Source organism: Eucalyptus grandis, chromosome 10 (genome assembly GCF_016545825.1).
Source record: "Eucalyptus grandis isolate ANBG69807.140 chromosome 10, ASM1654582v1, whole genome shotgun sequence".
NCBI lineage: Eukaryota > Viridiplantae > Streptophyta > Magnoliopsida > Myrtales > Myrtaceae > Eucalyptus > Eucalyptus grandis.
The window spans coordinates 14,424,536-14,436,636 of record NC_052621.1 but is presented as its reverse complement, the minus strand read 5'-3'; the positions used below and the strand labels follow the sequence as shown (position 1 = coordinate 14,436,636).

The window sequence follows — 12,101 nt, the reverse complement described above, 5'->3', positions numbered from 1 at the left end:
AAAACACAATCGCCCCAAAAAGTGTCTGGGACAGAAGCTTGGAATTTCAAAGCCCGCGCCACTTCTAATAAATGGCGATGTTTCTGCTCTACCACCCCATTTTGTTGTGGTGTATAAACACATGTGCTCTCATGTAGTATCCCATGTGACAAGAAAAGAGCAATACATTCATGATTGAAAAATTCACTACCATTGTCTGTTTGTATTTTTTGAACATTTTTCCCAAATTGAGTTTTGGATAGGGAAAGAAAGGTCTTAAGATGAGACAGAACTTGACCCTTACTTTGCATGAGAAAAAGCCATGTGGCCCTAGAGTGATCATCTACGATGGTGAGAAAGAACCGAGACCCATCATGATTTAATGTATGGTATGGCCCCCAGACATCAACATGTAACAAAGAAAGAATGTCACTTGAGCGATATTGACTTAGTGGAAAGGGTGTTTGCGATTGTTTTGCAAGTGGGCAAATAGGGCATTGAGGATACAGAAAAAAAGAACCGTGACCCAATCTGGAATGTAAAAGGAAATTCTTATCATTGGTAGTCAGATTACACAATGATTTATTGTAAGAGAGTAAATCAAGATTTTTGGGTGAATTTCTCCAATAAAACAATCCTTCAGAGAGGTTACCCCAGCCCATCAATTTCCCAGTCGAAAGGGCCTAAAACAGATAGACATCAGCATTGAAAATTACTTGGCACGAATTTTCTTAACAGGCTTTGGACACTGAGATAAGATTGAATTGGAAATTCGAAATGTAAAGAACATTTTTTAGGGTAATTTGTGGGCTAAGAGTAACAGTCCCAGTTAGGGTGACACGAGTGGTATTGCCATTTGGCAGTTGCACAGTAATGGGATTAGTTGAATTTTCATGAATATCAGAAAATAACCCCTTATTACATGTAATATGATCACTCGCTCCGAAATCAATAATCCAGGCATTTCTTGATATATTACTTGTCAAGCAATGAGAAATACCTGTAAAATTGCTCCCCCTTTTTGGTACCTCCAATTTTTTCAAAGCCTGTAATAATTGTTGATATTCTCCATGTGTGATTGGTTGATTGACATCTGTGGATGGAGTGGGTTGGTAAGCTGCTGCTGAAATCTCCTTCCCTTTCCTGTCAGGCCTCCCATGTAATTTCCAGCAATTGTCAATTGTATGGTGGGGCCTTTTACAATAATCACAAAATAACTTCCCTCTATTTTTAAAATTCAGCCCATAATTTCTCGAATAATTCGGACCGTTCGATCCCTTTAAGCTGAGCGCATCTCCACCGTCGAGATCACCGAAGTGTCGCGCTCCTTTCTGACCGTCAGATCGTTGGAGTCGATCTTGGCCGTCCACGGAGCCTTGAAAAGCCCATTTTTGCTCCGCGAACCCTAGCGCCCCCTTTGGCTCTCCGAACCCTAGTGATGTCGCCTCTCTTCCTTTGGCTACGATTTTCTGCCCCTTTTCGATTTTCGCCGCCAAGGCTAGGGTTTCGGTGGTTTTGGCCTTGGATGCAGCGAGCCTCTGGTTTTCCTCCTACACCACGAGCTGAAATATCCGGCCAAGGGGAGGAGCTGGTTCCATTGCCAAGATCTGCGATTTGAAATGAAGGTAAGAATCATTGAGAATCAATAGAAAACGGGTCGCTTTTTCTCGGTCCTTCATTGCTTTGTATTGCTGGAGTGTTGCCTCTGGTCCTTTGAGTCTCTCCTCTGCCGCTTCTAGCTCGTTCCAGAGGGCGGAGAGCTTGTTGAAGCATGTCGTCACTGACATGTTTCCCTGCTTGAGCTCACTGAGGGCTTGATGCAGCGAGAAAATTTTTGCCCTATCGAGTTTCCCATACATTTCTTGAATATTTTGCCAAAATGTTTTCGAATCCTCTGTGGGAGGTAAACCGGTTGCGATTTCTAGGTTGATGCAGTTACCTATCCACGTTCTTACCAATTGATTACATTTTTTCCATTGTCACCCCATCTTTTCATCGGTCGGGATTGGAATAGTTCCGTCGATGAAGCCTTCTTTATCTTTGGTGATGAGCGCTCTCTAAAACTCTCGTGCCCAGCTCGAGTAGTTTTCGGGTCCTGTGAGAGGGTGACTAATAAGTCGCAACTCCAGCCCGTCGGAATTGGAAATGTACAGGACGTTGCCAGGTTCTGGGCGACCCATGGCGCCGCCAAGGAAATCGGTAGGAAACCGGGTGGATAACCCGAGTAAGGATTTGCTTGCTAACCCTGATTGAAAGTGCCCTGAGTCCCTGCATGCGAATCGCCTGGGCTTTCGCCTGCATTAACCGACCCGATTGTTTCTGATTGGTCCGCCCCGCTCGCGGCTGGTGGACCATTCTGAGTCTGACTTCCTGAGAATGATACATTCGAATTTCCTCCACAGTATACTGGCATTGGCACCCACTGGTAGGAAGTCCCTGAATGAGGATACCCCAGACTGGGTTGCCATGGAAAAAAATTGCCCCATCGCGGGCTAACCAAACCGACCTATGATGTTATGCACTTGATCTTGTGCTTCTGAGGTCGTTGTATCCACATGTAATTGCCCCGGTTGAGGTTGATTGTCAGCCATGACGGTATGGAGATCTCCCTCCTTTCCTTTTCCTTCATCTATTTCAATGTGATTTCCTCAAGGTGATGATTCTTGCGCCGGAGTGGTAACGCGTTTTGCAGGTTAGCTAGATTTTCCAGCAGAAGATCAGAAGACCAGAAGAGGACGAATTGAGGCGGAAGAAGCAAGTTAAAGGTGCGTAACCCGCTCTGATACCATGAAAGAAGATGAAGAAGACGAGAGGAAGGAAAGCGAGAGGAGAAAATTTCTCTTGTATTTCGATATCTTCATGTAATGTACAGAGCATGTCTATTATAATACATGTTGTATGTAAATAAAAGGAAACAATATTATATACAAAATCAGATTCGATATTAATTGATCTTGACTTGTGCAATGATATCTGAATGATTCGGTTGAATATCCTTGCGTATCTTCAACACATAAGGTGAACATCGAGCTGAACAAAACTCAAGTAAGCCACACTCGCAAATAACAGCGACAATTTGCTTTCTCACGTTCTCATCATAATCCAGCAGTCAATCGCATAAGGCACCAATTATTTGAAAAGATTAAGCTCTAGAAGGATTTCACAGCAGGAAGTTCTTCATATATTCAAGCACAAACATTCTTACCTCAACAGATTTGTCAGTTATTCTCTTCAAGGATTCTGAAAAGATCAGCTCTGCTTTGCTGCGTCTGTCTTCTGATTGTTGAAGTTGTTCTTCGAGTAATGACCGATCCAAACACCTTGTGAGATTTTGATTGAATCGGCGACTTCAATGGATAGCCGGCGATTTCAATAGTTGAATCAGCAAAAGGGAATACATGCTTGGCACCAGCAAAAGAAAACGGCAGGAGATGGAGGATTGAGATGACTCTAAAAAAAAAAAACTTTACTAGAGAAAACGAATCAGTAATCTGAACGAGACTTGCCGAGATCTGGGGGGAAAATCCTCGAAAGTGACTCGATCCAAAGGGATATCATTGTTGAACCTTCTCCGAACTCAACGCGGATCCAAACCTCACACCTCCAACTCCTCAACCGGCAGTTGCTCAAGCCAGCTAGATCGAGAGATTCCGATCCTCAGAGACAGAGTCGAGAGAAAATCCCCGGCGGTAGTTGATGAACAAGAAGGTGATCGGAAACCGCTGCCGCCACCGCCATCAATTGAGCTTCGGATTTCTATCCTCGAGGCTGAGCTTCGCGATTCGAGCTCCTCCACCGGTTGCTGCACTGTTTTTAGGGCTCAAAGAAATGCAGAGGAAGAGATCGAGATTCCTGAGAGCTGGAGGGCAAAACGGCATATCAAAGAAACGGTGGTCAGAGGCCTCGGATCCGACGACGATCGAGAGAGAGGCGATCGCAAGGAGGCGGCGACAGCCGGCTCCTTCCTCAGGCTTCTCTCGCCGAAGATGGCCGAGTCGATCGATGGATCCCTTAGGGTATTTTTTCCGGTTTTTTCCGTGAGCTCTCAGCCGAGAAAGAGATGAAAAGAAGTCTGTTTTTCCCCCCACCGAGAGAGAGTGCCAGCGTCATGAGATCGAGAGAGAGCGTCTGAGAGGAGCAAGAGAGCAAGCGGGAACAGAGAACCCCTCAAAGAGAGAATCCGCGCGCGAAAATTTCCCCGGAAGAGAGAGAGAGCGAGACCACGGGAGAGCGGGAAAGAGAGAATCGATCGTGAAAAATGGCCCCCCTTTCGCGCCAAAAAAAATGAGCAAGCCTCTGTATTTTTTTCAGTGTTTTTTTCCTTTTTTTCTCTATGTTTTCTTTTTGTTTCTTTTTTTTCTTGTTTTCTTTACATTTTTTTTTATGTTTTCATTCTTTTTTCATTCTTTTTTTTTTTTGCTCTTTATTTTTTTAATATTTTTCTAACAAACTGAATGTTTAAAATGTCGACAAAAAATCAGGTGTCAACAAAGTAAACGTATTGCTTGGATTGTATAAGTCTTTCATGATGAAGTTAGGAGAATCCATCAGCGAAATGTTTGGCAGATTCATTGACTTAGTGAATGGTCTAGCATGCTAAGGGAATCCAATTTATGGACCCATGAAAGTGAACAAATTGCTGTGAGAACTCTTAAAGGATTGGAACAACATCAAAATTTCAATTTGGAACTCTTATTAGTCGATGAACTCATTTGGACTCTCCAATCATATGAAGTAAAATGTATAAATGATGAAAATCCTAAAGGAAAGAAGTTAAGTACCTTAAAATCTAACATTGATTTTGATGAGATGGATTCTGAGGAAGACGAAGAAGATGATGATGATGAGAAGAAGTTGCTAATCAAAAGATTTGAACACCTTGTGAGAAAGAGAAGAAACTCCAAAGGGAAGGAGCCAGCAAAGAAATCCAAAGAAAGAAGATTTTATAAGAATAGAGACGACAATGAAAGTAAGGATATAATATGTTTTAAGTGTAGGACAAGGGGTCACATAAAACCCAATTGTCCGTTATTCAAGAAAAGGAAAGAAAAAATTGAAAAGAAGAAGAAAGCTCTAAGGCCAAGATGTGGAGTGACATAGGGTCTGAATCCAAGATGAAGAGCAAGGAAATCTATGCTTAATGGCGAACATTGACTAAAGAAAATGAGGTGATTTGTTCAAATCCTATTATCAATGAGGATGATCTTTTTGAAATGCATGCAACATGCGAAAACATTAAAAATTATCTCTGAGTTGTAAAATGGAAGTCTTTAAATTGATACAGCAAAATTCTACAAATGAGAGAAGGATCATTGAGCTGGAAAAAGAGAATTATGCTATCATGGAAGAGAAAGATACTTTGCAAAAGGAAATTAATTCCTATAAGGAAGAAACTTCAAAAATTTGCAAGAAATTCTCTCTTGACTCGATGACATTAGAACATGTTCTCTCCATACAAATATCGTATTACAACAAATCTAGCCTTAGCTACGAAGATGGTTAATGAGATCAAGAATGATTTTCCAAAAGCAAAGGAGCGATTGAGGCGCATACCTTCAATCCAGTATTATAGAAATCATTTTGGTAAGCAATTTGTTAAGCCTATCAGATCTCAATATTATAATTGTTCAAACTAAGATAATCCTAATCACTTTAAGCAACAATGTCCACTTGATTGGAAGAAATCCAAAACAATTAATTGGATATTTGATGCTTCCTCTAATAAAAATGAACCCAAATTCATTTGGATATTGAAGAAAAGATGGGTTGTTCTTTTCGCGGGGAATAAAGGAAATGAGAAAGAGAAATTGATAAGGATTGTATATTTTCTTTTTTAAATTCTCACTTTGTTTTAGGTACATACTTTAAATTTCTATACATTCTCTTTGTATTTAATATATTATATCTTCATGATATGTTTTGCTTGACTCAGACTTTTTGCGACATGTGTGATAATTTCAAATTGATTATCCTGTAAATATCTTTTTGGAGTAAAAGTTTGATGCATGCTTATGGATAATGAATTGGAATTTGCTTAAATTTGTGTGATTGATTGATATCTTGCTTTTCATTTAGAAATAATTCAATTGATTGTATAAATACTAAAGAAAGTTATTTTCTCTAATCTTATCATGCTTTGCTTAGAAGATTTTTTTTATGAGATATTATTTTATTATGCAAGATATTTTGCCTTAAATACTCTACTGAGATGAGTTGGGAAAGTGTCAGTGGCTTCTATGAAGATTTCCTATTTTGCTTTGATGCATAAAGAAAGGATTCAAATACATGAATAACAAAAAGGGAACAAGTTAAATGCAGGAAATTCTACAAAGGAAGAGTGATTGCAAATTTATGCAAATCATTATGCAATCAAAAGAATATCTCAAATGAAGACTGACAAGAATCATCTCTAAATCAATGGTTTATTTCAAACATATACCTTGGGTAGAGAATATACATTCATCATCTTGCCCTTCAAATTTTTAAAACGAATTTATCATGAATCTAGATAAGGTGAAACAATTTCTCTTGGAGTTTTGATATAAAGGATATAGGTGAGGCATCTTATGTCACTGGCATTAAGATCCAAAGAGATAGATCTCGAAAAATTTTAAGACTATCTCGAGAGGTCTTAGAGAGATTTCGAATAAGAGATTGTTTACCAAGTATAATACCTATTGTGAAGGATGACAGGTTCAATTTGAACCAGTGCCCGAAGAACGATCTAGAAATGGAACAAATGAAGAACATTTCTACTATCGGAAGGTTGATGTATACTCAGTTTTGCACTTAACTTGACATTACTTTTACTGTGAAAATGTTGGGAAGATATCAGTGTAATTCAAATATGGACCACTGGAAAGCTATAAAAAAAAGTAATAAGATACTTTCAAGGTAGCAAAGCTCACATGCTTATATATAGACAAATTGACAACCTGAAAATAATTGGTTATTCGAATGTGGACTTGGCTAGTTGTGTTGATTTTTGAAAATCAACATCTAGATACATTTTTATAGTAGCTGGTGGAGCCGTGTCATAGAGGAATGCAAAGCAAATTTTGACTGCTACTTTTACTATGGAGGCTAACATTTTTATGTTAGTTGGTGAAGCCCTGTCATAGAGGAGTGTGAAGCAAAATGTGACTGCTAGTTCCACCATAGAGACTAAGTTCATTTCTTATTTTGAGGCTACCTTACATGGTGTATGGTTGAAAAGTTCCATTTTTGAACTTATAATTGTTGATTCTATTTCTAGGCCATTAATAATATATTTGCGCCAAGTCAGTTGTGGTTTTTATGGTTAAAAATACCAAGTGGTAGTCGAAATAAGCATATTGACATCAAGTATTTAGCCATAAAAAAACGTGTTAGAGAGAATAAAATGGTCATTAAATATGTTTGCACTGAATTGATAATAGCCGATCCTTTAACTAAAGATATGCCACCAATGAAGTATAAGAATCATGTGGTTAGTATGAGAATAGGTCCCCTCATGTGATTTGTCATTATATAGACGATTTTTGCTGTATGAAACTCTTATTCAATTGTAATGTTGTTCTCATTTTTTGGTGTACACTTTATGTTGTTTTTTCGAATAAAAATTATCCTTAATTCTAGAATAAACATAGGGTTTGTTCCTTAAGATGTGTATCACATATAGGCTGACATTAAAGAAATAAAATTCATTATAATATATGGAAGATATTACTCATTCTTTAAGTATAAAGTTTTCATAGTTTTGGTTGGATGATTCGACTGTTGAAAATGTTGGGATCACGTGGGAAAATGTTATATATAATGTGATTCTACATTTTTTCAGGGATATGGGCTTTTAAAATAAAATTTTACCCTTAGGCATTAGTCCACTTTTCTCTTTTCAGTAATAGTTATCCACCGTACGGTTTCCACATTTCGTACCATTTCACTAACAACTGCCCTATTGATAACCACTTTGATGGGAAGAGGTTTATAAAAGACGAACATTCATTAAAATGAGGGCAATCACAAGGTCTAACACAAACCCTCATTCGGAAATACACTATCAGTACGCAAGGGAATTGGGTTAGTCACCATCAAATTACCATCTAATATCTGTGGATTTCCGATGAACACACACTTGAACAACGGCTGGAGGTCAAATTTATTTTTGATCATGTTTTCCACATAGTATTATAATTAATGCTTGAATTCTGTTCTTCAATGCATGATTAGAATCTTTTTGTCTAACAATAGGATCCACTAGAAAGCATACAGGACAGCATTAAAAATGAATGAACGGAAAATAAGCAAAGTGGTTGGGACCTCAAGACGGGCAACTCAAGGCAGAGACATTTTCTGTGAGTGATTCTGAGCTCATGAAAATCTCATCCCCCTGACCGAAACAGGAGCGCGATGGAACCAGATTGAATCTCTCTACAAAATCAACAGCATCCCAGTTTGCGTAATCTTTACCTTGAAGATAAAATGAAAACCGCACCGATATGATTCTCGTTAAGAATGACGCCGATGCCAGTCGCTCCTGCTCCATAGCTGGTTTCAAATCCAGGATTTCTCTCATGTCAAGCCAAACTTGCATTCATTGGCAACAAATTGCACAAGTGAATCAGAAAAGCTTTGCCCATCAATTTTTATCAGACGACACACAATTCATTGTCAGCGCAATTTTGCGCAGAGATGGAGGGAAGCTGAGATGTTCAATTTCAAAAACACTGCCTATGAACCTTACCTTTCGTATTTAGAAATGCCTTTTGACACTGCAGTAGAAACAGTACAAGCCCAACAAACAAGCAAAATGCCAAAATCTTTCCTTGTCTACTTTCGACAGGCAATTCTACATTCAACAGTCAGGCCTCCAGGTCGACAGCGCATAGACAATCCTGCCCTTCCATCCCTGCAATAGCCACTGCCCATCTTCTTCTATCTCAAAATCCTTATGATAGTAAGATTTCAGCCTGTCCTTCGCCAAGCTCGCCCTATCCTTATCCAAAGGTAGCTGCCTAAACCCGGCCCTCAGGTTTCGCACATGCGACATTTTGTACGTCTCGGGTCTCTCAATCCTCTCTGAGCCTTCGCAGGCAATTACGTTCATCGCCTTCCTCCCGGCTACCTCTTGCTCGAGCAGCAACCTCTCCGGGGCGTCACGAGGCACGGTCGCCTCGAGCATGTCAAAGATAGCCGAATAATGGAAGAGCGCCTCCCGGAATCGGGAGGCGAAAAAGGGGACACCATGGCCACCACTTTTGACTCCCAGGATAAAAACATCCGGATTCATCTTTCTGATCAGATTCAGTACAACATCTCGTGGACTCTCCGCCATCACTGTTTCATCGAGTATATGGTGAATAGTAACGACAAGGATTTCATCGCTCTGGATATTTAGCTCCTCGACTTTAATAGTATCCCAATTCTTTGCTATAGCATTGAACTTGAAGGGGACATTAAAAGTTTTGGCATAGCTCGCCAAGCGTTTCCCGGTTTCCTCAACAATTTCCGCTGGTTTAAATCCTGGTTGTGGCAGATCAATCCCAGTAATCTGAAGCTTCGGTGGTCCACCGGGGCTTGATGAGAGATGCTCTATGAGGCCAGGCCATTGGAAACCATAGAGAGTTCCGAAATCAACGATGTGCAACTTGGCTGCCTTGTTGGCCACGTCCAATATTGTCTTGTTCGAGAAGAAATTCGAGAGCTTCATAAATGGACAAGCTGCAAGAAGGAGATGATAAGCCTTCAAGAAGTCAACAACCGACATCGGCCTAGCCATGAGAGCCTTGTAAATCTGGGAGCCTGACCCGGCGAGGCGTGCCTCAAGGCCATTTGCAAAATAGTGTGCCATCCTTTGCATCCCGTCCCCAGTGGGAGATGCATGCCTTCTGATCTGCTTGAGCAGCTCGCCTGCACTTCCTTGATCGCCCATATTAACAGCTTGTGCACAAAGTGTCAAAAGAGTTCTCAAGTCAACCACATCCTTCTTGCGCCTGCCTTGCTTCTTGCCACGGGCCTTCCTCTCATTCGGCGCTTTCAGTCGGCCATTCTTCATCACATTCCATAGAGTTTCGCGAAGGGCAGCTTCGCTTCCTTTACGATTTAGCAACACTATATCAAACATCTCCGACCTCACAGTTGATTCGGTGTAAACAGATGAATGCTTGTTCATCCTTCCTTCTTCTAAGTTCACATCCTCCCGCAAAGGATTTTTCTTTCCCCTGTATTGTCCCAGATCGAAAAACATGTTCTCATCATTCTCTAGATTTGGAACCAAACTTGTAGCCTCTTCAGATGGTTCATCAATGGAAAATTCACCCCTCTCTGGATCAACTAGAATTCCATTTCCAAAACTGAGCAACTCTCCCGCTTCATCACCATTGCCGTTGAACTGTATAACACACTCACTTCCAACAAGTTCAGGCCAAGCAACGTCGCTGGCCAGAGATTCAGCATGTCCAGTGGTACTGATACTAACAAAGACACCATCAAATGACTGCCCAATTGACGACGAGATAGATTGAGACACTGTGGTGTGGACAGCATGCTCTTGTGATCCACAGTGCGGCTCCCACTCAACCCAGTTAATTGCACCAGCGCTACTGCCACACAAGCTCTCGTTGGTTTGATTAGGTAACGGATGCTGATCTGCAGCTGGTGGATACCTTTCCCCAATGACCTCATAGAATGATTTCTCAGCTGCCTCGAGTGCCAAAGCCTTCTGACACACGATGCTCTTCTCTTCTATGTCTTCCTCCATAAGCATCTGGTTTATGTACTTGAGAGCTTCATCACCAAAATCATAGTCCTCGGCCAGTTCCTTCCCAAGGTTAGCACCCAAAGGAGGCGCATACGAATGGCTATAGGTAAAGTCATTGAACATGTCGTCAATCGTTAGCCTACTAACAAGATCATCCTCTGGAAAGATCGAAAAGGCTGCACCATCACTATCATCGAGTACATACCCATCATTGAAGCTATTGAGTTCGTCTGGTGGTCGATCCATTTTTATATAATATGCTAGACTTAGAAGTGCTTCAGAACATCAATTGCTCAAAAAGATCTTGAAAGAACATATACCACAATTCAACTCACTATATAAGCACAGATATGATTCCCCAAAATGATTGGTCAACTAAGCGTCCAACTGGGTAAAAATCTTGAAGCCTTCTCTTGGAGCTAAAGTTCCTAGCTTGCATGCAGTTCAGCTAAACGAAACAGAGAAACGCGATCTAAGGACAAAGTATAAGCTAATCTCGTTTCAAATCGAAACAGAACGAGATTGAATACTTCCTTTTTTGGACTCTCTCCCGTTGAACAGGGGGGGTTCAGCAAGATTTGACCTTTCTCTTGAACCGACCAAGTTTGACTTTGGAAAGTACAGAGAAAAGGCCGGGTGAGAGAACAGCCAACGAAAATGGCGCTCCGCAACCTCCTCGTCAACAAACCATCACTCTTCAATTTCAATCCCTCGTCGTTGCCTCCGATCAAGACTCCACCGCCGTCGTCGGCATTCGCCCTGTCTTGTTCCAAATCTTCTTATCCGCAAGCGCAGAGCATCGACGACGGCGACGACAAGTCCGAAGAGTTGAAGCCCAAGAGACTCTCGGAGCAGTAGTCGTGGGAGGCCAAAGGACGCGGAGGGCAGGGATTACGCGCACCGGCTTGGACAGGAGGAGGCCGACAACATGAAAATCGCCGTCGGTGCGAGGGCTGGTGTCATCGACGACGTCTTCTCCGGCAACTTCCTGGGCAAAGACCGTACGTTTCGCTTTCAGTTTTGCTCCAGATGGGATTACAATAGATGCAACACGCGATTTAATGCTTTGACTTCCGGGCTATAGGTCATCATGTTTGTCTGAGTTTATCTGAACTAGAAATCTGCCGGTGAAGCAGGTTGTCATTTTGTTCTCCTTCTTACTTTGTAGACTTTTATCCGATACTTGTACCATTTGACGATATTAGATGATATCATGTGAAGTGTATAGTTAACCTAAGAACGAAAGTTACGTGAGGAGAGTGAAGCAGACTATCATAAGACAAAAGATTTTCTTTTTAAAGAAATTTGATTTAGAATTATTATATGTCTAAGGTCTAATATTGAAACAATTTCTAAGATTTTTCCTGATTTTATCTGCGTC

The 12,101-nt window shown here is 40.9% G+C and overlaps 1 protein-coding gene across 1 annotated transcript; it reads right to left on the bottom strand.

Moving 5' to 3' along the window:
• Window positions 1-8,107: 8,107 nt before the first annotated feature.
• Window positions 8,108-11,866, bottom strand: LOC104421921 (scarecrow-like protein 9). Its single transcript, XM_039303268.1, has 2 exons — window positions 8,705-11,866; window positions 8,108-8,547 (listed from the first exon to the last, which is right to left on the bottom strand). The coding sequence occupies exon 1, from the start codon at window positions 10,964-10,966 to the stop codon at window positions 8,816-8,818; it is 2,151 nt and encodes a 716-aa protein (XP_039159202.1). The 5' UTR covers window positions 10,967-11,866; the 3' UTR covers window positions 8,108-8,547; window positions 8,705-8,815.
• Between the last annotated feature and the right edge of the window lie 235 nt (window positions 11,867-12,101).